The sequence below is a fragment of the Fundulus heteroclitus genome, unplaced genomic scaffold (assembly GCF_011125445.2).
Source record: "Fundulus heteroclitus isolate FHET01 unplaced genomic scaffold, MU-UCD_Fhet_4.1 scaffold_185, whole genome shotgun sequence".
Lineage (NCBI taxonomy): Eukaryota > Metazoa > Chordata > Actinopteri > Cyprinodontiformes > Fundulidae > Fundulus > Fundulus heteroclitus.
In genome coordinates, this window is record NW_023396597.1 from 298,464 (window position 1) to 326,202 (window position 27,739).

At 40.1% G+C, this 27,739-nt stretch overlaps 2 protein-coding genes across 11 annotated transcripts in view; one reads left to right on the plus strand and one right to left on the minus strand.

Moving 5' to 3' along the window:
• LOC118558943 (oocyte zinc finger protein XlCOF6-like) overlaps positions 1-27,739 on the minus strand; it is a 97,456-nt gene that overhangs the window by 58,957 nt on the left and 10,760 nt on the right. The window lies entirely within an intron of this gene.
• LOC105923142 (zinc finger protein 2 homolog) lies at positions 1,709-20,541 on the plus strand. 3 transcript variants are annotated; one of them, XM_036129553.1, is made up of 4 exons: positions 1,709-1,961; positions 14,894-15,002; positions 15,462-15,904; positions 19,111-20,541. In XM_036129553.1, exons 1-4 carry the CDS (start codon positions 1,802-1,804, stop codon positions 20,331-20,333), a joined length of 1,935 nt encoding a protein of 644 aa, XP_035985446.1. In that variant the 5' UTR covers positions 1,709-1,801; the 3' UTR covers positions 20,334-20,541. The 3 variants fall into 3 exon arrangements, with proteins under 3 accessions (XP_035985446.1, XP_035985444.1, XP_035985445.1); XM_036129551.1 differs by having other exon boundaries at positions 14,894-15,904; XM_036129552.1 differs by lacking the exon at positions 1,709-1,961 and adding an exon at positions 11,851-12,093 and having other exon boundaries at positions 14,894-15,904.

A 27,739-nucleotide genomic window follows, 5' to 3' on the forward strand; every position in this document is an offset into this window, starting at 1 on the left:
TTTTGAGATGCTAACGTTGGTTATACTTACATTTCTCAAGTTCCATAAATCAAAACTCTCTCGCCTGCTTCTTTACAGAACTGCACTCAGCAGCTTTCACCTATTTTACTGCAGATAATTAGTTTCTTAACTGGGACTAGTCCCGTAGCCTAGTATTAATTGTGGTAACCACAGTATTCCTGTATGACTCAAAACTGAAATCTCCGCTCCAAGCAAGCACGCACACGGACAGACTAGAAAACAGCCAATCAGAAAGAGGGAAGGCGGGATTTAAAGCAGTATAACCAATGACAGTGGAGTTAAACAGCACAGAGCACAGTCAAGTGTGCTGCAGATTTAAAGGGGCAGGACCACTGAGCTATATAATACACTGGAGTGCTGATTTTGCCGAAAAACTGAAGTCACTGGCCGCCATCTTGCTACTCCCTAGTCTCACAGAATCCCATAGAATTTGGTTGCAACAACAAGCAGTTTTCTGGCTGAGTGAAAATATTTCACAGGTAATTCTACAGTCAGTGGATGTACTAACACTATTAACTACTAGGAAATTAGGTGCTGAAATATTTTACATGTTATTCATATTAAATATATATATATATGTATATATAAGTATGTGTATATGTATATATGTATATATATGTATACACATATGTAAATATATGTTTTTGTACATTGTTATTTATATATTTATAAATGTTAAACATATTATTTAAATGAATAAAATGCAAAACATTTCAGCACATGACTTTCTCAGTACTTGATATTTTTAGAACATAACATAAAAGTATATAGCATTTGACATTTTAAAAGTCTTAAGCCCCCCCCCCCCCCCCCCCCCCCCCCCCCGAACATGAGAAAGTCCTCGTTATTCGATGCTGTAGCGCACATATTGCCTAGTTACTGGGGGAAAATAGGGAGTACCAATATGGCGGCTGGTGGCTTCAATGCGACTCGTTCAAACAGACGGTGATTAGCACTCCAGTGTATTATATAGCTCAGTGGGCAGGACAGATTGGCCAGCGTGAGGCAGCGGAGCTGGGAGCTGCAAGAGGAAAAGTAGGGCAGAGTGAGGGTACGTTATGTGGATCATGTAACCAGCCACGGTATATCTAAATTATTATTCTTTTGGACATGCACCATGCACACACACACCAACAAACGCACACATAAAAAAAAAAAAAAAAAAAAAAAAAATACTGACAAAAGGGCACTTTGGGCACCAAGGGGCAAAGGGGCAGGTGCTCAAGCCCCCTCTGCCCCCCCCTCTGCACGTCCCTGTACCACACCCATCCACCACAAGTTCTTTTCACCATCCTCAATCCACTGAGCCCTGTAGTGAATGAAAGCCCCCTTGCTTTATCTAGAAAAACATAATCTAGTTGACATTTGAAAACATCAAGCTGACTCAGCTCTTCTGACAATAAAAATAGCTTTGAACATAGAGAATTAATATTGCCAATAAGTTGGGACTGTTTCTGACTCCTCAGCTTTGAAGCAGGTTTTCATGTCTTTATTACTGTAATCCTAACATTAAATTTAAACCATTCCCATGTATTTAAGAGCGACAGATCCATTACTAAAAGTGTATTATGTCTTTGGTTCGGGTGACCTGCAAAACCGCATGTAGGCCAGATCCACTCCAGTCCAGCAGGGGGCGGTAGATAGACCAATCAGCTGCTTTGTCTCAGTGACGTCCACCGGAAGTGAAACTAAAAGGCTCCATCAGCAGAGTTCGTGGACTCAGCAGGAAGACGGTTGTGTTTTCGTTTCTCAGCTGAATCTTTGCGTAGTTTCAGCAACAATGTCTTCAGTTCAGCATCTGAGAGAGTTTATCAGAGAGCGACTAACTGCTGCTGCTGAAGAAATCTTCTCAGAGGTTGAGAAAACCATCGTCCGCTACGAGGAAGACGCCAGACTGCTGGAAAGCTGCTGGAGACCCCAGATAAAACTCCCCAGAATCGGTATGAAGCTACAAAAAGTGTCTGATAAATCAGTTTGATCAGTTTCTAATCTGAGCTCTCAGCTTTCCAACCACACTTCAGTCTCTGAGGTCCGCGGAGTGTTTAAACCCGGAAGTCAAACTTTTTTTTTTACTTTATTGAACATAACCTTAATTATATGCTCTTTGCGTTTTTACAAAAAAAGAGAAAAAATAACAGTTATATACAAGAGATCAACTTAACGTTTTCAAGGCAAAGGAAGAACGGAAAAAAATAAGTTAACCTATAATCATAAATAAACAGGCATTTACAATGAATTTACAATTAGAAAAACAATTTCCAAAAGGAAATAAACATAAGACATATGTAGGATTTAAAATCAACAATTAAGAGACAGACTCATTTAAGCAATGAGACAATTCTTTGCATCATGTTAACTTGACTTAAAGCACAAGAAATTGTGACATGTCTCTACAAAGTTTATGTATATGTCCATATTTGTCAGCTTACAAAGATAAAGATGAATAGAAGATTTTTAGTTCGTTTTTAAAACATAATAATGAAGGTTGTTGATTTTTCCATTTACATACATGATATCTTCCCATACTCACGACAATATTGATCATGTCAGATATATCTTTCGCAATGTCATTTTTGTATGTTAATATTTGATTTATATCAAAAGGTGCTATATTTTCTATTTTGGTACTCAACCAAATATGCAGGTTTTGCCAAAAATTACCTGTGACTCTACATGAATAGAATAGATGTTCAATAGTTTCAGGTTCTTCATGGCAAAAAAAACAGTTATCAACTTCAAATCCAAATCTTTTTTTAGATTTTCTCCTGTTGGGTAATGACTATTCAGGATTTTATATTGTACTTCTTTTACTTTTGGTGAAATGGGCCATTTTAAATAAGCTTATGTGAAATATTTTCCTTATGTTACCTGATTCATTAATTATTCAAACTTTTGTCATTCCAGTAAAACGATGAAAGGTTTTACATTTAAAGGCTGTACAGATAAAGTGGTTGTTGCATTTTTTTATCTCCAATTGGCAATTTATCAATCTTTAATTCTGGCAAGACATCTTGTATTTTTGATTGAAAGAGTGTGCCCTGTATCAACTGCAGCAGCACTGCTCTGCATACTTTGCTGAATTCTGTATACGAACAGTGTACACTACATTTTTCTTTAAAGATGTTAAAATGTAAGAAATTCCCATGCTCATCCATTAGATCTGTAGCAAATATCACCTTTTTTTTCAAACTAAACTTCTTTAAATATGGTTTTCTTGTTTATCATTATAGTTCTGTTATTCCACAGTGTGGAGCCATGGGGGGGAAATTATGGGGGGAAAAAATCATCTTCCAAAAATGTTGTATCTGTTTATGGAATTCAGATAATTTGACAGGCAATTTCCTAATTTCAAAATCACATTTCAGTAAGAAATCCAACCCTCCGACTTTCTCAAAAATATTTTTTGGGATATGAAACCAGATGGATTCTGTCTGTGACATAAAAACTTTTATCCAGTTAATTTTCAAAACTCCTACCATGGATTCAAAATCTAGTGTTTTCAAGCCTCTTTTAATCTTTAACCAGCTGTGATTTTTTTTTAACATAATGCGTTTTGTTTCTCCATATAAAGTTGTATATTATAGAATTTGCTTTTCTGATGTTTTTTTGGAGACACATAAATTGAGCTACATGGATAAATCAACTCTGATATCCCCTCAGATTTTGATAACAGGTTACGACCAAAATGGATAGATCTCTCATCAGCCAGAGATTAAAAAAAATGTTTCCTATTTTTTCATTCATATTTTCTTCCTCCCTTATTTTTGTCTCTTTTATTAATTTTATGCCTAGATATTTAACTTCAGATTTAACAGGAATGGACATTATTTGTGTATCTGTACACGGATATGGTGGTAGTATTTCACTTTTCTGTAAATTTATATTTAATCCAGATGCTTTGGAAAAGACAGAGATAATGTCCAATGCTTTGCAAACTACTGATTTGTCCTTTAGGAAGAAAACTGTATCATCTGCAAATTGACTAATGGGAAATTCATAATCAAAAATATTGATCCCTTTAAATTCCGAATCATTTACAACCAAATAAGCCAACCTCTGTGTGCATAAAATGAAACGTTTTGGTGATATTGGACAACCTTGTCTGATTCCACAAGAGATATCTATTCTAGGGGTCATTCCTGGGTTTAGAGAAACATAACTGATTATGTCTTTAGTTTTCCCCAAATCCAAATTTTTTTAGTGTCTGAGTCAGAAAATGGTGTCCTATGGAATCGAAAGCCTGATGATCTCTTTCTTTGTCCTCACAGACCTCCAGAAGCCACATGTCTCCATGCAGGAGGAAGCTTCTGCCATCCAACAGCTCTGCAACCAGAGGAGAAGGTCCAGTCATGACCAGGAGGAAGAAGAACCTCAGTGGTCTGAAGAGGAACAGATGGAACCAGAACCTCCACTGATTAAAGAAGAAAATGTGGGGCCAGATTCTCTTCTGACTGAAGAACAAGGGGAACCAGAACCTCCTCTGATCGAAGAACAGGAGGAACTAGAACCTCAGTGGATTAAAGCAGAACAGGAGGAACCAGAACCTCTGCTGATTAAAGCAGAACATGTGGAGCCTGAGTCTTTATGGGTTAAAGAGGAACAACAGGAACCAGAACCACCGTTTGAAGAGCAAGAGAACCCAGAACCTCCACTGACTAAAGAAGAAAATGTGGGGCCAGATTCTCCAAGGCTCAAACATGAACAGCAGGATCCTGCACATTTACCAACTAGAATGGATCAGGAGGATGTCTGCAGCAGTCAGGAGGGAGAGCAGCGTATCCAGAAGCAGTCCGTTGTTCTAATGGAGACCTTTACTCTTCAGGAACATGAAGGAGAACCTAAAATTGAGCAGCTTCCCTTTCATATCACTCCTGTACTTCAGACCAAAGATCAGGAAGGAAGCAGCTCCACTGGGTCAGAGAGTCAGTCTCATATTGACACAAAGAAAATGTCTTTAAAATGTGATATTTGTGGAAAGTCTTGGAAGAACAAGAGTCAATTGGAAAAACATTACAGAACCCACACTGAAGAGAGACCTTTTGCTTGTCAGACATGTGGAAAAAGTTTCACTCAGTTGAGTAATTTAAATGTTCACATGAGAATCCACACAGGTGAGAGGCCTTTTTCTTGTCAGACATGCGGAAAAAGTTTCACTCAACTAGGCACTTTAAATGTTCACATGAGAATCCACACAGGAGAGAGGCCTTTTTCTTGTCAGACATGTAGGAAAGGTTTCACTGGACTGAGTCAATTAAATGTTCACATGAGAATCCACACAGGTGAGAGGCCTTTTCCTTGTCAGACATGCGGAAAAAGTTTCGCTCAACTGAGTCATTTAAATAGTCACATGAGAACCCACACAGGTGAGAGACCATTTTCTTGTCACACCTGTGAAAAAACTTTCACTCATTTGAGTGATTTAAATGTTCACAAGAGAACCCACACAGGTGAAAGACCCTTTTCTTGTCAGACATGTGAAAAACGTTTTACTCAAGTGGGCGCTTTAAGTGCTCACAAGAGAACCCACACAGGTGAGACTCCTTTTACTTGTCAGATATGTGGAAAAAAATTTACTCAACTGGGTCATTTAAATGTTCACACCAGAAGCCACACAGGGGAGAAGCCTTTTTCTTGTCAAGTATGTGGTAAAAGTTTCAATCAAGGGGGTGCTTTAAATGCACACAAGAGAACTCACAGGTGAGAGGCCTTTTTCTTGTCAGACATGTGGAAAAAAATTCACTCAAGTGGGTGCTTTAAATGTTCACAGGAGACACCACACAAGGAGAGACCTTTTTCATGTGGAATATGTGGACAAAGCTTTATTGCAGGTCACAATTTGAATATTCACATGAAACAAAGACATAAAAGTAAGAGGTAATAATTTTGGGCAAACAAATATTTTAAAAAGCTCATCCAAAAAAATGTATGTGCATGGTTTTTTAAATACTTTTGTCAACTCTTCAAATAAAAATGCAAGACGACATCCATCAGCAATTTCTCAACCTTTTTTTATTAAATGCTATTAAAGAGTGCTGAAGGCACTTTACAAAGTCAAATTCAATCAAATAATCCAGACAGATTGTTCCAAAAGTTTTGTCTCTAAGGAAACCTAGCAGATTGCATTGAGTGTTGACAAGCAGCATTTACTCCTCGTTAAAGAGCATTTAGCCATGAGGGTCAGTCATCTGCATTGCCTCTGATTAGAGGAAGATGTGTCAGCTAGGACACGTATGCATTATAGTATGATCTTCTCCATCAGTGTGATGAACGGATCACTGATGTCATACTGTGCAGGCCCCTGACACAATTGGTCACAACCTAATGGGGTACCGCGCGCGAGCTATTTTTAGAAACACAACGTCACGATGACGTCACATCACGTGGTACGCAGTGGGGCAAACTCCGGAAAGCCGCCGTTGTTTTGCTGTAACAGACGTGCGTTATCCTTGGTTTTACTCGGTAAACGACTGCTTTTTCCAAATGTAAGACCATGGTTTTTAAACATTGTTGCTATGGAACGTGCAACAGCGACTCGAGTTACGCTGATCGGCCGCATATGAAGGATGTTTTCTTCAAGACTGCCAAGGAGAAATGTGTACGCTTGGAACACAGGGGCGGTCGGCCTACACAACAGTTCAACCCGGAAAAAGTTACCAAATTCAAGTACATATGTAGCAAGCATTTTGTCGGAGGAAAGGGCCCAACCGAAAAACATCCTGACCCAATTCCAGCGACATCAAGTCAAGGTAAGAGTATTTTGGTGGCCGACATGTTAATAAAGTAGCGCCTGCTACCATGATAGCATATAGGCTATCATGGTAGCAGGCGCTAACATGATAGCCTGCTACCAGGATAGCTTACTCAAAAACATTTCAAATGAGACAAACATTAAACATATACCCATTCCTGGACGGTGATTGCAAACAACAAAAAAAAAAAAAACGGCCGACGCTGCCATGATCGCCGCGCAGGAAAAAAACAACAAAGCTTACCGTTCATCAACTCGGCCAGTTTTCCAGTCTTTTTAAACCCTCGACACTCAAGCCATCGTTTGAGCTGAAGGTTGGTGTGTTCTTCGACAGTGCGACCAGTAAACCGTCTGCCTGGAACATTGTCTTGGGAAAGTTTAACGGCTGTAAAGTCGGTCATATCCGTTATCCGTGCATTCTCTCCTGTATGCGTTCTCTCCTGTATGCCCTACCTAAGCGGCAAAAGGGGCGTTGCTCTTGAGACGGTGACGTCACTTGCGCGGTACCGCATTGGTTGTGATTATTTTGAATCAGCAATGGAGTGGTTGCTGGTGTCAAATTCTCTCTCTCTTTCTCAGGGGTTAAAATTCTCCGTCGCTGTGACGGATTTCTGTCCTTTGGAAAATGAGCACAAATTGTTGCGTCTACTCTTTTTATTCAAGATTTTAAACAGAAGCTGCACTCAACCAATGAAATCTGGCAGAGCCGGGACATTAGCTAATCAGAAGGAGAGTAGGGCAGGTCTTTGCAAAGCGGAGATCTGCCAGTCTGAGGTTTATCGGTGTTCAATCATTTTAACTTTTGGAAGAACATCTCAAACTGACCACAGATGGTATGAATGAAAGTATCGGTGGTCAAAGGTTTTCTTTGAAATTATGCAAACCAGCAGGTCAGAAAGTTCAGCGGATAGAACAGCTGACAACTTTCCTCGTTAAGTGTGTCTGTCGCTGCTCCTGCTGTTAATGAGTTATTTCCACCTGTGGCCATGTCGTCTGTAAGCGTTTACTCCCTCGCGACTAATCAGGAATCTCTCCATGATTCACTGTTATGTTTTATTTAAAACTGAATGAATAACGCTCTAGCTCGGCTAATTTAGCATTATGCGCTTTTTTTTTGAAGAAGGGTCGGAATGTGAAACGATGTCCCGGTTTGATTCGGAAAAGTAAAAAAAAAATAAATAAATATTATTCCACCTGCGCTTTTCTGTAACAAAGAAAGAAGAGCTGCAGTCAGAGCAGCTGTCAGTCGATATGTAGACGTTTAATAACATATTTCTAATGAAAAATTTTCATCGTTAAAAGCAAGTTACGTTTTTTTCTGATAAACTTTAAGCAATTTTACTAAACTTTTTAAAAATTTAACCTCCCATCCCTGGATATGCTATACCTGCTTTTCTGTACAGGTGATACGTCATGCCGTATCTGATGGGGAAACGCGGCTTGACGTAACACAGGGTTGTGGAGGGGCTGGTGACCATCTCCAGCAGTCAATGAGCGAGAGGTGGGGACACAGAGTATTTAGGATTGATTTATATTGAATGTTACAGTAGAGTTAATGTACAGGTGTGAAGAAGATGATATAAGCTGCTGTCTTTTGAATTAGCTGCAGTTTATGGAGGGTGTGGAAATTGTAAAGTGGAAAGGTGAGTGGACTGTGGACCAGTTTGGCAAAAGTGCCAATGAAGAACTTGCTTGATGCTGAAAATATTAAAGTTAACCAGATGATGTTATGGATGTGGAAAGTGAAGGATATTATGGAGAGGGCTGTCCAGGATGGCGCCAAGGCTCTGAAGCTGGAAGGTGGGAGAGATACAGAAATTGTCAATGGAACTGTCAGATTTGGTTAAAGTGGACTTTGAACAATAAGCAAATGAGCTTACTAAGGTGGCATGATGTCCATGGCCCCGGGAATATATGGGCTGATATATATATCAGTCAAATTGATTATTCTCTCTATCTATCTAGTGTTATGTTAAAAAAATCCATAATCATGTCTGCAGTTGATGGGTGCATGCTCAGACGACTGGCTGAGTGTTGTTTGAAGCTAACCAATGGTAACACAAACTGATGAAAAGACATACCTTAAGACCTTTAAAAACACCACAAGACTAAAATCCAGGTCCAGAAGCCAAGTTAATGCCATCCTGATTAAGTGATTGATTAAGAAGTTTATTTTTTGAGGACTCTGGTCCAAAGATTACAACTTCTGTCTTGTCAGAATTTAAAAGCAGGAAATTTAAAGTCATCTAGCTTTTGATGTCATCAAGACATGCCTGTAGTAATCAAAGTAATTTACTGGATTCATCAGGGCTTATGGATAAATACAGCTGAGTGTCATCAGCATAACAGTGGAAATGAATCCCATGCTGTCTGATAATTTTTCCAACTGGAAGCATATATATATAGTAAAGAGAATTGGTCCAAGGACTGAACCCTGTGGTACTCCACAGGTGACTTTGTAACGTGCCTTGAGATGACATGTTTCATGAATTGGCGCAATATAAATAAAATTGAATTGAATGTACTCTAGGGTCAATTCAATTTTATTTATATAGCGCCAATTCATGAAACATGTCATCTTGAGGCACTTTACAAAGTCAAAATCAATCATATTATACAGATTGGTCAAAAATTTCCTAAATAAGGAAACCAGTTGATTGCTTCAAAGTCCCGACAAGTAGCATTCACTGCTGGAGAAGCGTAGAGCTACATGTCACTTCTACCTCTTCTAGCCCTTTAGATGTCAACAAAAAGAGTTTTACTGATGCCATGATAACTTTATTGTCCGTTGCACAGTCTTTACAGTTCACATGAAGACACCGTTTTTACAGGCTCATATGAAGCTGGCGTCTTACAACATCACATGATGCTACCTGGAGCAACGCCACCGTCAAACTGAAATACAACATAAACTTATCGTAACAGTAAGGCAGTAAAAAAAGATAAAGTTAAAAAAAACATACCTCGCTGGCTGACCCAGGCGTAGAAGTAGAAATGAATAAACAAACTGATATCTCTTAATATCCTCCCTTCCAGCTGCACATTCTTCTTCTTCTTCTTCTGATTTTTTACTGGCGGGTGACATCTAACGTTTAGATGTATTATCGCCATCTACTATGCTGGAGTGTGGACCAGTGTCTCCCTTTACTAAATCCTTACATACAATCTTGTTTCCTTTAAAAAAAATTATAACTGCTTTATTTATTTTATGTTTAATTAATATTTGATTAAGATCTATTCTCCCTATATCATATTTCATTATTTCTTGTTTTAGCTTCTCTCTACTTTCCGGCTGCACAGCACAGCTTCCCTACTTATAACCCGTCTTGCTCACACATAATTAGCACGTCAATCACGGCTGTGCACGTATCACAGGTGTGCAAGCTCCTTTTTGGGTTTCCAAAATAAGGGTCTGTCTTAATGACACATAAATCTACACAATGCAAAATAAAATACATAAACTGCAGTTCTGGCAGTAAAAGTGCATAAAGTGCAGGTTTTCATTATGACTCCTGTTTTCTACAAAAATGAATGCCAGAAGAAATGAAGTAAAACAAAATGTATTATTTTTTTTAATCAAACTATCCCTCCTATGTGCTTTATCTCAACTTACCTTTTCCCACCGTATGGCCATTTAGAGTCACCATAGTTGAATTAAATTTCAGTTCCTGTTTCTATTTTCTTGATGGTAAGCAGGCTCAAGTGGGGCTTATCATTTACTATAATTTTTTCATGGAACAGTTTGAAGATTTGTGGTTGTCGTTAATCAATCATCAATCTTTGCAAATTTTGCAATTGCCTGTTTGTTTGCAGACAAACAAACAGGCAATGAACAGGGGTTACAGTGTTTTTTTTTCATTGTAACATTCAAGAGAGATTAAAAACATTAAAGGATGATTCAAAAGTTTGTATGAAGTACTTGTCCTTCATGAGTGACAGAAATCATTAAATAATATTACATTAAATAAGCACACCTAGTGCTGTCATGATGCCTTTTAGCTGAAATTAAGCAAAAATCACTTCCTTAAACTTAAGGAAGTAAATGTTTGTATTTTAAATCACATAGCAATCCCATCCCATGAAGAATAACTGTCATTGGCCAAAACGCGGAACAAGGGGGTCCTCATAGGTCGATCATGCACATTTCCTGTAGTGTGCATTTTTGCAGTACCTGCTCCAACACAGTGGGGTCACTACCGAGCAAACACATTTCAAACACAGTGCATTCGCATGTGGGGTCCAGGATTTTGGGCCCCACACAGACACAGGGCCCCTTTTGTTGGTGGGCTCCCTCTCCCAAACCAGATTGCTACGGCGACATTTCTTTAATATCAGATTAATATGACTTTACAGATTGTTTTCAAAGTTCAGTCACAAGTTAGTGTCACTGTTTTTTTTCTGGTTGATCTACTAACCCTTGTGGACACGTCTGTCCCATAACTCCTGCATGTTGTATTCTTAATACCCTACAGGGGTTATTTTAATGGATTAAACTCGATTCTGTATTTTATTTTTTTTACACGATGATGATAAAGACACTTTGTCTGCTGCCACAGTGAAGGAAGAGAGAAATGCTTACTGATGTCCGGTCTTTAAAAGTCGAATCTAACAGTTTTACTTTCCACCTGTGAAACTCAGCTCACCTCTGTGAGAAGTCAAACCTTCTGACCTCATTTAGAAACAGTAGACATGCAACTTAAATTAAAATAGCTTTCTGTCCCTAAAGCTCCCTATGAAAAAGCTGTACGAGGTTTGCTTACAGGAAAAAATAGAAACATTTGTAATCATAAAAACTGAGCTGCAGAAAACTCAACTCGTCTGTTAAATGTAGACGAGGTGTTCACAGGGTTGGGTGATTTTATTTTAACAAAAATATTAACTGCTGGAATTATACTTGCAGGCCATAAAGAAGATTTAATTAAATTAAAGGACTTGTCTTAGTTGGAAAGTGATGAGTAAATCAGAAATTAATACACGTTGCATCTGAAACTGCTCAACCGTCTCTCGTCAGCCTTCCTCTCCAGTCCAGCAGGGGGCGGTAGATGGACCAATCAGCTGCTTTGTCTCAGTGACGTCCACCGGAAGTGAAATTAGAATGCTCCAGCATCACTGTGTATAGACTCAGCAGGAAGACGGTTGTGTTTTCGTTTCTCGGCTGAATCTTTGCGTAGTTTCAGCAACAATGTCTTCAGTTCAGCATCTGAGAGAGTTTATCAGAGAGCGACTAACTGCTGCTGCTGAAGAAATCTTCTCAGAGGTTGAGAAAACCATCGTCCGCTACGAGGAAGACGCCAGACTGCTGGAAAGCTGTCTCCCCAGAATCGGTATGAAGCTACAAAAAGTGTCTGATAAATCAGTTTGATCAGTTTCTAATCTGAGCTTTAATCTAATCAGCTTTCCAACCACACTTCAGTCTCTCAGGTCTTCTCAGTCAGATCCGCGGAGCCTTTAAACCCGGAAGTCAGACTTCCTGGTTTCAGTTTGCTCTGAACTCTGATTTAATCATTCGACACACTTTCTGTCCAAATCAAGTGTTGGTGAGTTTCAGAATGTTTGGGAGCTGCCAGCTTTATATACACAAGTATAAAAATAAAGGGAACACTAAAATAACACATCCTAGATCTGAATGTTTATAATAGTTTTATTAAATACATTGTACTTTACATAGTTGAATGTGCTGACAACAAAAATCACACAAAAATTACAAATGGAAGTCAAATTTATTAAACCATGAAGGTCTGGATTTGGAGCAACACTAAAGATTAAGGTGGAAAAACACTGCAGCCAACTTTATGTGATGTCCTTAGAGCAAGTTAAAATGAGGCTCAGTAGCGTGTGTCACCTCCATGTTCCTGTATGACCTCCATACAACACCTGGGCAGCTCCTGATGAGGTGGAGGATGTTCTTCTGAGGGATCTCCTCTCAGACCTGGACTAAAACACTTACCACCTCCTGGACAGTCTGTGGTGCAACGTGGTGTTGGTGGATGGAGAGAGACATGATGTCACAGATGTGATCAGCTGGTTTCAGGTCTGGCTGGGGAACGGGGTCTATAGCACCAATGCCTTCCTCTGGCAGAAGCTGCTGACACACTCCAGCCACATGAGGTCCAGCATGTCTTGCATCCTGATGTCCTGGCCTGTCTCCTGGTAGCGTCTCTGGACACTACACTGACAGACAGCAATCTCTCATTGATGCTCCATCCTGGATGAGCTGCTCTCCCTGAGCCACCTGTGAGGGCTGTAGACTCCGTCTCATGCTGCCACCACAGTGAAAGCACCACCAGCATTCAGAAGTGAACAAATAAGACAGAAAGCAGAAGAACTGAAAAACAGTCTGTGGTCACCACCTGTAGAACCCCTCCTTCATTGGTGGTGGTGGTGGGGGGGGGGGGTCTTGCTAATAGGGGTTTTTCAGCTGACGTCACGCTCACGTGACTACTCAGCGCGTCCGCCATATTGGGTGTCAGTCGTTTCGCACCGTTGACCTGCATTGTATGACGCCTTAGGCAGTATTGGAAGTGAACAATGGGGAAAACGTGTTTAATGGTTGGTTGCACGGCCCGTGGAGGTGGAGATCAACGCTCTTTCTATCGCCTACCAGCCGTAATCGTGAATCAGTGTGAAAAAACAAAACAGCTCTCTGAACAACGCCGTCACCTATGGCTGACACGGATATCCAGGTCCGATTTGGACGGTGTTAAGCTGGAATACGCCAGAGTCTGCGGTGCTCACTTTGTCACAGGTAATTAACTGTTAAGTATTTAAAACATGTAAGAAGAATATATTAATAATAGGGCTTGGGCGTTATGACTTATTACTTTCCGCGGCTGTCATGTTGACTGCCTCCGCCGCCTCTACTGCCTATGACTACCGCGTACTGTACTCCCTCTCTCAGCCGTGTTTTAATTTGATTAATTTCACCTTAACTTGATTTCAACCATGGTAAACCGTTGCTGTATTGTGGGCTGTAACAGCGCAACACATGATCGCCATGGGAAAAACATAGAAACGGATTAATTTTCCACCGCTCTCCTGCCTGGAGGCGCAACCACGGAGAACAACCGTTAGTGATAACAAAGAGTCGTCGGCTCGCTTGGATCGCGGCTGTAAGTCGACCGAACATAACTTTCCACAGTATCCCGATGTCAATGAGAGTGTGTTCTAAACCTTTGAAACACATAGCAGCTAGTTAAAAGTACATTACATGCGTGAGTGGTTGTTAGCGCTAACGGTTAGCATGTGCCAGAGCCCGTCTGAGCACAGCTTACCTTTGAACGAGTTGCTGTGTTCCCACTGTTTGCTGGCTTTATGATCTGCAGCTCCTACCGGCGCCAATACGGTAAATACAACTTAATTTTGCACTGGTCATTGTTCTGCTTAAATAATTAAAGCCGCGAGCGGCGTCGATCGGCCCTGCAGCCAAGCGCCTTCGCGCACCGCCGGCCGTCAGCCACCGCAGAAGCATGCGACGCATTTGCGTCGGATTGTTTACATTTTTACCATCTTATTAAAACTCACCCGTCCACGTATGATGGCGATTTCCTTGATGTACATAACCAGATGTGAACTGGTTGTGAGCCTCTAGACCCTTGTAAGCTCTCATTTCCTCAAGAGTGTGCAGAGGGTTTTCACCGAACACCAGGTAATGCACTATGTCGCCGTGCTCTACATTTGGCCAATCATCTGGATTACGGCTAAACAAGGCAGCGTGGAGGGCATACGGGTCCATATGGTCGATCACGGAACATTTCCTCAGATATACGTCCTTATCTGGTCGCTCTAGCGTGCTGGCGTACTTATCCATTCGCGATACGATAATACGTGTACGACAACTAGAGATAAGGAAGTGTGCCACCCAATATGGCGGACCGGAAGTTGGCCAGTGACGTCAGTGAAAACCCCCTATTGGACATTATAGGATTGATCCAAAGGTTTGTTGTTGGCATTCCTCCCTTAACAGGTGAGACAGCCTTGTCTCTCACCCTTCCAGTTGTTTTAACAAACTAATTTTAGATAAACTGTGTGACGCCTTCAGTCCAGAATCTCCAGGAACAAGCAGGCTGATGCATGAGACAGTCATCAGTTAAATTATATTAATGATCTCTTTCTTTGTCCCCACAGACCTCCAGAAGCCACATGTCTCCATGGAGGAGGAAGCTTCTTCCATCCAACAGCTCTGCAACCAGAGGAGAAGGTCCAGTCATGACCAGGAGGAAGCAGAACCTCAGTGGTCTGAAGAACAGAGGGAACCAGAACCTCCATGGATTAAAGAGGAAATGGTGGAACTAGAACTTCCACTGATTAAAGAAGGAAATGTGGAGCCTGAGTCTTTATGGGTTAAAGAGGAACAAATGGAACCAGAACCTCCTCTGATTGAAGAACAGGAGGAACTAGAACCTCCATGGATTAAAGAGGAACTGGAGGAACCAGAACCTCTGCTGATTAAAGTAGAAAATGTGGAGCCTGAGTCTTTATGGGTTAAAGAGGAACAACTGGAACCAGAACCACAGATTGAAGAGCAAGAGAACCCAGAAGTTTCACTGATTGAAGAAGAAAAGGAAAAACGTGATTCTTCAAAGCTTAAACATGAACAACAGGATCCTGAACATTTACCAACTTCTTCCTGTCAAAAGCTCTGCAACCAGAGGAGAAGGTCCAGTCAAGACCAGGAGGAAGCAGAACCTCAGTGGTCTGAAGAGGAACAGATGGAAGCAGATCCTCCTCTGATTGAAGAACAGGGAGAACCAGGACATTCACTGATTAAAGAAGAAAATAAAAGGCCAGATTCTCCAAGGCTTAAACATGAACAGCAGGATCCTGAACATTTACCAACTAGAAGGGATCAGGAGGATGTCTGCAGCAGTCAGGAAGGAGAGCAGCTTGTCCAGAAGCAGTCTGTTGCTCTAATGGAGACCTTTACTCTTCAGGAACATGAAGGAGAACCAAGAACTGAGCAGCTTTCCTTTCATATCTCTCCTGTAGTTCAGACCAAAGACCAGGAAGGAAGCAGCTCCACTGGGTCAGAGAGTCAGTCTTTCACTGACACTAAGAAGAGGTCATTCAAATGTGATGTTTGTGGAAAGACTTGGAAGAAGAAAAGTCAGTTGAAAAATCATTACAGAACCCACAAAGGTGAGAGGCCTTTTTCTTGTCTAATGTGGAAAAAGTTTCACTCACATGAGTTCTTTGTGTTTTCACACAGGGGAGAGACATTGTTCATGTGGAAAATGTGGACAAGGAATCATTTTGTCCTCTACCTCTGTTGTCAGTTGGAGCCTTCACTCAAAACACACTTTCAGTCTCATTGGAATGCTTTTTAAGCTCAGAAATCACAAAACACAAGAAGTATAAACTTCATTATTTCAAATTACCCGAATACTTTAAAAAGCTGAATTAGATAGACTGTAATTGATCCGTTTAAACCAATCAAGGCCCGTTCTGCAATAACTGGCTGGTTAACACAATTATTTAACCAAGAATCAAGAATCTTCTATGAGAGAGAAACTGGCTCAGGATGAACACAATTTATATATGCAGGCAGAAACAACAGACATCGTATTTTCACTCTTTTTTTTAACTATTGTTTTACGTCAGTCAGTTTTTACAGTCAGTTAGCTGCACTGGCAAACAAACCTCCTAAGAAGCTTAAGTTTTCAAATTTGCCTAGCTGCTGCCCAAAACCAACTGTAGGGTGTCCCGATACATCTTTTTCACTTATGATACAATAACGATGCTGCAGCTTTGAGTATTGGCTGATACCCTTAGTGAGCTGATACGGTATCAGCTGGAATTATACTTTTATTATTTTGTACCGTGGAATGTTAGAAAAGGCTTGATCAGGTGAATTTACTCAAACAGAAAACAATGCACAATATGAGAACTGACCTATTTATTATTAAACAATGGATTACATAAACTACAAACTTAAACATAGGAATATTCAATTGAATAAACTCTGATAAAATCAAATGATTTTAAAGTGTAAATAACATTTTAAGGCCACTTCATCTTTTTTTATTTAACTGTCATTGTGCGTCTATATGGTGGAAGCATCTAAAGCTGGAGGGGAAATAAAAAAACACACAATACTATTCATTGTCCAGCTGTGCAAAGGTAAGAGTCCACAGTTCTAGTTTCACTGATTCTACCAAACGAAAACATGAACATTGTTCTTAGTTTTTACTAAAACAAACAACTGATAACAAGAGCAAAAATAAGTGAAACTAAACTGAATGGATGGCTTTCTTTCCTTCTGCTCCATCTCCACATTCTGCATTACTGGTTTGACCCACTGCCAAACCAGCATGACCAGTTCTGCAGGGGGTCAGTAATGGTGTTGGTTGGTATTTCTATATATTTGGGTGGGGGGGGGGGGCAGCCAGAGGTAGTCTGACTGCCATTAGTTACAGAGATGAGATCCTCAGTCCCACAGTGAGACCAGATGCTGGTGCGGTTGGTCCTGGGTTCCTCCTAATGTAGACAATGCTAAACCTCATGTGGCTGGAGTGTGTCAGCAGTTTCTGCCAGACGAAGGCATTGATGCTATGGAGCAACCTGCCTGTTTTCCAGATCTGACTCCAGCTGTCCACATCTGGGACATCATGTCTCGCTCCATCCACCAACACTACGTTGCACCACAGACTGTCCAGGTGTTGTATGGAGGTCATAGAGGAACATGGAGACCACGTTACTGAACCCTTTGATAACTTTCTAAAGTTATCAAAATGCTTTAAAATCGACATTAATATTCAATGTTAATGCGGGAATAAGGCTCATAGCCCTATGGAATGATGGTGGAGTGAAATGATCCAGCTTTATGCTTTAAAACAAGCTCCTTTTGAATGTCCGGAACCGGATGTTAACAGAAGCTAATAGCATTTTGGCTGGCGGATTTTCAGCATTAACTTTAAAGACTTTAGCTTTATTTTTAGTCATAATGAGTGGGCTGAATAACAAGGTATTAAATCCATGTGGAGATAACGTTTGTTATAACCCTAAAAACACGCGAATGATATTAGCAATATCATGAAACCGAAGGCTAGCATGAGCTACCTCCATTAGCCCTTTGTTAAACCCACCATGCAAATGATTTACAAAAAATGTTTTTCCTAATAAACCATTCAAACTTTCCCTTTGTGTCTCTCTGTCCAACCTGTCGGTGCCTCGTGTGAGTTTGGTCCACTTTGGCCATCCATGGAAGAATAATGTAAAAGCAGGAAAGTTGTCTGTTCAGCGGCGGGCTAGCGTGCAGCTCTGTAGCCTAGCAACATGTGTTGAGGATCAGAGGCCTGGGCTCTGGGATGTCCTCTGAACCGCCACAATTTCAGCAGGTTCTCCTCAGAATTCGAAAATAGGTTGCTTTGTCGGCTTTCCAGCTCCATCTGGGGTTCGCTTCCCTGTAAAGGCTGACAAAAACAAAGAAAGCTGTTTCGGCAATCTGTACTTCATGGCTGGTTTGCGCAGAAGTCATAGTGCAACTTAGCTTCGATCAGTGTGCTCCTCCCTCCTTTTATCTAAAGGAGGGAGGAGGTGACGGCTGGTAACTTTGTCCTGAAGGAGTGGCCTGAGAGAAGGGCTGATCAGAAGTGCTCTGACCTTTTATCTGTGGGGGGGTTACAGCAGCACCCTGCTGAGAGTGAGGCCGTCCCAGCTGAAACTCTCCTTTGTGGCTGTGGTCAGAATTCAATCTGACATCAATTATTTCATCATGGCTTTAATATGGCACAACAATTTTGAGCTATGTAAAGAACTAATTATTTAATAAGAATATTTAAAACATTCAGTTCCAGGATGTGTTATTTTAGTGTTCCCTTTATTTTTTGAGCTGTGTATTGTACGTGCAGCCCTGGCCATTTTATGCTGTTGGTTAATTACCTATTATTAGAAAAAGAACACATAAACCCTGAATTCAAACACAACCCTTTATTCAACCAACTTTATACCAAAAATGCAAGTTTTCTAAAAAGAAAAAAATAATATGTAATCTCTGAACTCTTTGAAGGTGACACAGCTTTCCTGGGTCTGCATTTGTAATTCGTTGGGAGGATGAACTGATTGTTGTATTAACCTACATGATTGGCTAGAATGCAGAAGGAAAGAAAACTTTTTATTTACCTTTTATTCTATTGCACCACACATCTAGCGATCAATAGTCCAGCCCAAGTGTGGAGGACACTTTACCCTGCAAACTTCACCTCCTTTTAAATGAAATACAACAAAATAATTTTAGATGAACAGTGTGACGACTACAGTCCAGGATATCCAGAAAAAAAACAAGCTGATGCATGAGACAGTCATCAGTTGAATTATAATAATGATCTCTTTCTTTGTCCCCACAGACCTCCAGAAGCCACATGTCTCCATGGAGGAGGAAGCTTCTTCCATCCAGCAGCTCTACAACCAGAGGAGAAGGTCCAGTCATGACCAGGAGGAAGCAGAACCTCAGTGGTCTGAAGAGGAACAGATGGAACCATATCCTTCTCTGATTGAAGAACAGGGGGAACCAGAACCTACACTGATTAAAGAAGAAAATGTGGGGCCAGATTGTCCAAGGCTTCAACATGAACAGCCAGATCCAGAAAATTTAGCAACTAGACAAGACCAGGAGGATGTCTGCAGCAGTCAGGAGGGAGAGCAGCGTATCCAGAAGCAGTCCGTTGCTCTAATGGAGACCTTTACTCTTCAGGAACATGGAGACCCAAAAATTGAGCAGCTTTCCTTTCATATCACTCCTTTACTTCAGACCAAAGACCAAGAAGGAAGCAGCTCCACTGGGTCAGAGAGTCAGTCTCATACTGACACAAAGAAAATGTATTTAAAATGTGATGTTTGTGGAAAGTCTTGGAAGAACAAGAGTCAATTGGAAAAACATTACAGAACCCACACTAGAGAGAAACCTTTTTCTTGTCAGACATGTGGAAAAAGTTTCACTCAGTTGCGTGATTTAAATGTTCACTTGAGAATCCACACAGGTGAGAGGCCTTTTTCTTGTCAGACATGCGGAAAAAGTTTCACTCAGCTGAGTCATTTAAACAGTCACACAAGAACCCACACAGGTGAAAGACCCTTTTCTTGTCAGACATGTGAAAAACGTTTCACTCATTTGGGTGATTTAAATGTTCACATGAGAACCCACACAGGTAAAAGACCTTTTTCTTGTCAGACATGTGAAAAAAGTTTCACTCAACTGGGTGCTTTAAAAGCTCACACCAGGAGCCACACGGGGGAAAGGCCTTTTTCTTGTCAAACATGTGGTAAATGTTTCGCTCAAGTGGGCGCTTTAAATGTTCATAAGCGGACCCACACAGGTGAGACTCCTTTTACTTGTCAGATATGTGGAAAAAAATTTACTCAGCTGGGTTCTTTAAAAGTTCACACCAGAGGCCACACAGGGGAGAAGCCTTTTTCTTGTCAAGTATGTGGTAAAAGTTTCAATCAAGGGGGTGCTTTAAATGCACACAAGAGAACTCACACAGGTGAGAGGCCTTTTTCTTGTCAGACATGTGGAAAAAGTTTCACTCAAGTGGGTGCTTTAAATGTTCACAGGAGACACCACACATAGGAGAGACCTTTTTCATGTGGAATATGTGGACAATTCCACATTGCAGGTCGCAATTTGAATATTCACATGAAACAAAGACATAAAAGTAAGAGGTAATAATTTTGGGCAAACAAATATATAAAAAGCTCCTCAAATAAATATGTCTGTGCATGATTTTTTAAATACTTTTGTCAACTCTTCAAATAAAAATGCAAGACGACATCCATCAGCAATTTCTCAACCTTTTTTTATTAAATGTTATTAAAGAGTGCTGAAGGCACTTTACAAAGTCAAATTCAATCAAATAATCCAGACAGATTGTTCAAAATGTTTTGTCTCTAAGGAAACCCAGCAGATTGCATTGAGTGTTGACAAGCAGCATTTACTCCTCGTTAAAGAGCATTTAGCCATGAGGGTCAGTCATCTGCATTGACTCTGATTAGAGGAAGATGTGTCAGCTAGGACACGTATGCATTATAGTATGATCTTCTCCATCAGTGTGATGAACGGATCACTGATGTCATACTGTGCAGGCCCCTGACACAATTGGTCATAACCTAATTGGTTGTTTGTGATTATTTTGAATCAGCAATTAAATGGTCGCTAAGAGGTGTCAAATTCTCTCTCTCTCTCATATATATATATATATATATATATATATATATATATATATATATATATATATATATTGATATTTGAAATGGATGACTATTCAAAAAGGCAGTTTACCTGATTGGCAGGTAAATTTGTGTGGACCTATTGCTGTAATATAATGGGCTTTGATATTAACAGGTCCTGCAAAAATGATCTGAACAAAAGTCTAAAAAATCTATAACCATGTGTGTAAGTGACTGGCTTGCTTGGGCCCCACAAGATCACATGTTAAAAAAAATCCATAATCATCAACCAGCTTTCTTGGGTTCCATGAGGAGCAGCACTAAAGATGTGTGCGTGCTCAGATAACTGGCTGAGTGTTGTTTGAGGCTAACCAACGTTAACATAAACTGATGAAAAGACATACCTTAAGACCTTTAAAACACCACAGGACTAAAACCCAGATCCTGGCAAAATAAAAATTAGAAAATTTCCATCTGAAAAGGATAAACTAAGAGGACAAGAACAATTTTCCAAAGTTTACATACCACAGCTAAGTTTAAATCCCTTTTACCTTCAGACGGGCATCGCTTTTGATGCCCTCAGCAGAGGGAAAAGCCATCCTGATAGTGTTCTGATGGTCCTTTTCAAGGCTAAATAAAGCCCCACAACAGGTACGATGACCACATATAAACAGATGTGGCGGCATCTCCTGGCAGAATTATTATAATGCCTGTTTGATTAATTAATAAATCACTTGTAAATAATGCCAAACCGAGCCTGACCCTCTGCTAGGGAAGGTGCGATAGATGGTAGAAACGATGTTAATAGCCATTACATCGTACTTGTGCAAAGATGTGGTCCCTTTCCATAGAGTGGACCTCAGAGTGTATAAAGACAGGGTTTTCGCAAGCACATTTCAGTGTAATTGACTGTTATGCTCACAGTCAGTACAACACGTGTTTGAGAGCAACATAAAGTCAGCAAAGCTCTTGAATGTGCGGCAGCGCAGCTATAAGTAGCCCGAATCACTTGAGCTAACATTAGCTTTTATTAGCTTGACATACAGCCCCCTTAGAGCTGCACAAAGCAGCGTTCCGTTGTCAGAATACAACCCCTGGAAAAAAATTATGGAATCACCGGCCTTGGAGGATGTTCATTCAATTGTTTAATTTTGTAGAAAAAAAAAAAACAGATCACAAACATGACACAAAACTAAAGTCATTTAAAATGGCAACTGTCTGGCTTTAAGAAACACTAAAAGAAATCAAGAAAAAAATGTGGTAGTCAGTAACCTTTACTTTTTTAGACCAAGCAGAGGGAAAAAAATATGGAATCACTCAATTCTGAGGAAAAAAATATGGAATCACCCTGTAAATTTCCATCCCCAAAACTAACACCTACATCAAATTAGACCTGCTCATTAGTCTGCATCTAAAAAGGAGTGATGACACCTTGGAGAGCTGCTGCAACAAGTGGACTGACATGAAAAATGGCTCCAACACCAGAGATGTCAATTAAAACAAAGGAGAGGATTATCAAACTCTTAAAAGAGGGTAAAGCATCACGCAATGTTGAATAAGATGTTGGTTGTTTACAGTCAGGTGTGTCTAAAATCTGGACCAAATGCAAACGACATGGGAAGGCTGTTAAAGGCAAACATACTGGTAGACCAAGGAAGACATCACAGCATCAAGACAGAAAACTTAAAGCAATATGTCTCAAAAAACGAAAATTCACAACAAAAGAAATGAGGAACGAATGGGAGGAAACTGGAGTCAACGTCTGTGACAGAACTGTAAGAAACCGCCTAAAGGAAATGGGATTTATATACAGAAAAGCTAAACAAAAGCCATCATTAACACCTAAACAGAAAAAACAAGGTTACAGTGGGCTAAGGAAAAGCAATGGTGGATGACTGGATGAAAGTCATTTTCAGTGAAGAATCTCGACTCTGCATTGGGCAAGGTGATGATGCTGGAACTTTTGTTTGGTGCCGTTCCAATGAGACTTTAATAAAAATTACTGTGGAAATTTGCATGTTCTCTTCAAGCAGTCATCGATGATATGGGGCTACATGTCAGGTTAAGGCACTGGGGAGATGGCTGTCATCACATTTTCAATAAATACAGAAGTTTACGTTGAGATTTTGGACATTTTTCTTATCCCATCAATTTAAAGGATGTTTGGGGATGATGAAATAATTTTTCAAGATGATAATGCAGCTTGCCATAGGGCAAAAACTGTGAAAGCATTCCTTAAAAAAGACACATAAGGTCAATATCATGGCCTGCAAATAGTCCACATCTTAATTCAATTGAAAATCTTTGGTGGAAGTTGAAGAAAACGGTCCATGACGAGGCACCAACCTGCAAAGCTGATCTGGCAACATCAGAGAAAGTTGGAGCCAGATTGATGAAGAGTACTGTTTGTCACTCATTAAGTCCATGCCTCAGAGACTGCAAGCTGTTATAAAAGCCAGAGGTGGTGCAACAAAATACTAGTGATGTGTTGGAGTGTTCTTTTGTTTTTCGTGATTCCATAATTTTTTCCCAGAATTTAGTGATTCCATATTTTTTTCCTCTGCTTGGTCTAAAAAAGTAACCGTTACTGACTACATGACTGTTTTTCTTGATTCCTTTTAGTGTTTCTTAAAGCCAGACAGTTGCCATTTGAAATGACTTTGGTTTTGTGTCATGTTTGTGATCTGTTTTTATTTTCTACAAAATTAAACAACTGAATGAACATCCTCCAAGGCCGGTGATTCCATAATTTTTGCCAGGGGTTGTACATCCAGACAGGTACCGGAACTACACACCAGTGCATGCACCAGTTTCGGCAATTTATGAAACATGTCATCTCAAGGCACTTTGCAAAGTCAAAATTCAATCAGATTAAACAGATTGGTCAAAAAATTCCTCTCTAAGGAAACCTAGTAGGTTGCATCAAATCTTGACAAGCAGCATTCACTCCTGAAGAAGCGTAGAGCCACAGGGAGAGTCGTCTGCATTGTCCATGGCTTTGCTGCAATCCCTCATACTGAGCAAGCATGAAGCGACAGTGGAAAGAAAAACCACCTATTAGCGGGAAGGAAAAACCTCCAGCAGAACTGGGCTCAGTATGAACGGTCATCTGCCTCGACCCACTGGGGCTTAGAGAAGACAGAGCAGAGACACAGAAAGCACAGAAGCACACATTGATCTAGTAATCTGTTCTACATTAAATGGTAATAGCGTCAGGTGATCTGTCTTCTCTGGATGATGTCACAGTTAACAGAACGCCAGACCAGGTGTACCTACTATGAAGATAAAAGAGAGAGAACAGAAAGCTGAAATGACAACAAGCAATGCAAATTGGAGAACAGTAGGAGAACTCAGCAGAGTGAGAAATAGGCCCTGATGTCCTCCAGCAGCCTAAGCCTATAGCTTAGATAACCACTGTACGCTAAGGTAAATGTAACAATTAAATGACTGTCTTTCTTAGGGGAAAACGTAACGTCACTAAGTAACCTGTGGCAACGCAGCAAAAATAATGCTGTATTAATTCAGACTCTGAATATGTTCAGATATCTTTCATACTGGGTTATTGTGTTAAATACTGACATGCTATTATTTTACTCACCGTTTGTGTTGTTTTTTTCCAAGTGGAAAAAAAGTTTCCTCTGCATTGTGAAAAGTCTCTTCACGTGCAGTCTTAACCTGAGGTTGTTAAATGCAGGAAGTAACATAAAACTGTCAGAATTTAAGTGATTTCTTTTCACTCCTGGCACCCGCGATAATTTAAATTAAGAGATTGGACACCAAACTATTAGCTCTGCTTATGCAAAGAGTTAGACCTACACTTTCAATTAGGGATTGAAATAAAAAGAAATACCTGGTTTGAATCCATAATTTGGTTCCCATGCAGTTTTACACAAGATACAATAACAAAAATATCAAAATATCAACGTTAGATATAAAATAAAGGTTCAAAGATTCTTTATGTTCACCGCATGTTACCGTGGGGAAATTTCTTTTTGGCCACTCTGGCTCAGAATATAAATAATGAAGGCAGACAAACAAACAAGCAATGAGCAGGGGTTACAGTGTTTTTTTCCATTGTAGCATTCAAGAGAGATTAAAAACATTAAAGGATGATTCAAAAGTTTGTATGAAGTACTTGTCCTTCATGAGTGACAAAAAACATTAAATAACATTACATTAAATAAGCACACCTAGTGCTGTCATGATGCCTTTTAGCTGAAATTAAGCAAAAATCACTTCCTGAAACTTAAGGAAGTAAATGTTTGTCTTTTAGATCACACGGCAATCCCATCCCATGAAGAATAACTGTCATTGGCCAAAACGCGGAACAAGGGGGTCCTCATAGGTCAATTTTTACACCCACCCCAACATCAAAATAACTCCCAGACCCCACAAGACAGTAGAGTCCCAGGCTGGGTTCACCCAACCCCCTCCTGCACATCCCCTACCTACAGGATGCACTCCCTGAAGGTGAGAGCATTTATAATGAGATGTTAACAACCAAACTCCCCACCAGCTTGAGAGGCCCCAAGGCCTGCCAGCAAGTCAGAGTTCTTTCCTTAATTTTCCTCACACCAGGATAAATAGAAATGTCATCTCACCCAGGAAGTCAGCTTCTGCGCCTTAGCACAATAAATCTCATTTGTTAGTAGGAATGCAAAACCTCAAACGATGTATCCTTAGCTAAACAGACCAGAGTTAACTGATCGCTTGAGGAATCAAACCAGATTGCTACGGCGGCATTTCTTTAATATCAGATTAATATGACTTTACAGATTGTTTTCAAAGTTCAGTCACATATTAGTGTCACTGTTTTTTTTCTGGTTGATCTACTAACCCTTGTGGACATGTCTGTCCCATAACTCCTGCATGTTGTATTCTTAATACCCTACAGGGGTTATTTTAATGGATTAAACTCGATTCTGTATTTTTTTTTTTTTTTTACACGATGATGATAAAGACACTTTGTCTGCTGCCACAGTGAAGGAAGAGAGAGATGCTTACTGATGTCCGGTCTTTAAAAGTCGAATCTAACAGTTTTACTTTCCACCTGTGAAACTCAGCTCACCTCTGTGAGAAGTCAAACCTTCTGACCTCATTTAGAAACAGTAGACATGCAACTTAAATTAAAATAGCTTTCTGTCCCTAAAGCTCCCTATGAAAAAGCTGTACGAGGTTTGCTTACAGGAAAAAATAGAAACATTTGTAATCATGAAAACTGAGCTGCAGAAAACTCAACTCGTCTGTTAAATGTAGACGAGTATGGGGTTCCGATTGTACCAAAAATAAGCAGATGTAATATGTCTAGATGTTGTGTTGTTGTTGCATATGTGTTGTCTGCATATGTAAAAGTTGCACATGTATTTGTTGTATATGTAGATGTAGCATATGTCTATATTGCACATGTCTGTTGTATATGTCTATGTTGCACATGTCTGTTGTATATGTCTATGTTGCATATGTCTATGTTGCACATGTCTATGTTATATATGTCTATGTTGCTCATGTAGATGTTGCACATGTCTATGTTGCATATGTCTATGTTGCATATGTCTATGTTGCACATGTCTATGTTATATATGTCTATGTTGCACATGTAGATGTTGCATATGTCTAGGTTGCACATGTCTATCTGGTATTGTGTTGTTAAGTCACTGTGATCTTGCCAGTTCGTGTGCAGTAAACTAACCTACACCTTGTAGTTGTTTTATGATGTTGTTGCCACCTGTTGTTGGTTCACGTAATTGTCTGCACGTCTGTAGCTTCCCTCATTGGTTAATGTTATTGCTCTCAGGGAGCAGGGAGACCCCAGAGCCTCTGATTAAAAAAGGGTGGCATTTTGATCATTTTAAACATCAAAATATAATATTATTGTGGCCTATTATTCAAGTGCACCCTTTTTATAAATTATGGGTTGCATTTTGTTAGAGTCCTCCAAGGATAATTATGTATTGTCAGTTGATAATATAAATAACTTTCATGAAACTGCACCGTTAGCGTCCATTGGTTTATTACGCCCCCTAGTGTCTGAAAAAAGTTTTGGTTGAGCTACGATTAAAACAACCCGGCGATCCAGACAGTAGATACCATGTAAAGCACTTTGAATCCTGCCAGTGCGAGCACACATTTATTCACGGGCCATTGGCGGACCCCTTTGGTTTTATTTTAAAGTTTTAAGCCTATAAATGTACCCCCCCCCCCCCATTATTATCCCAAAGCGATTTGCGCCAGGCCCCCTCCTTCCTCCTTTGCTGTCCTAATTAATGCCTGAAGTAAATACCAGGAGATTCGTGGAAATCTAATCATTTTGGAGCTATTGATAATGAAAAAACATTTTTGTATTTTTTTTAAACAAACACTTAGACAACAGAAAATGTACTTCCACTGTTAATGATGGCGAGGGGAACAGGCAACAAGCACCAACGACAAGGACCAGCGACATGAACCAACAACAACGACCAACAGCATATACCAACAGCTGAGAGCAATGACATAAACCAAGTTACAGACGTGCAGACAATTACACGAACCAACAACAGGGGGCAACAGCATCATAAAACAACTGCAAGGTGTAGGTTAGTTTACTGCACATGAACTGGCAAGATCACAGTGACTTAACAACACAATAGCAGATAGCCATGTGCAACATCTACATGTGCAACATAGACATGTGCAACATAGACATGTGCTACATAGACATGTGCTACATCTACATATACAACAAATACATGTGCAACTTCTACATATGCAGACAACACATATGCAACAACAACACAACATCTAGACATATTACATCTGCTTATTTTTGGT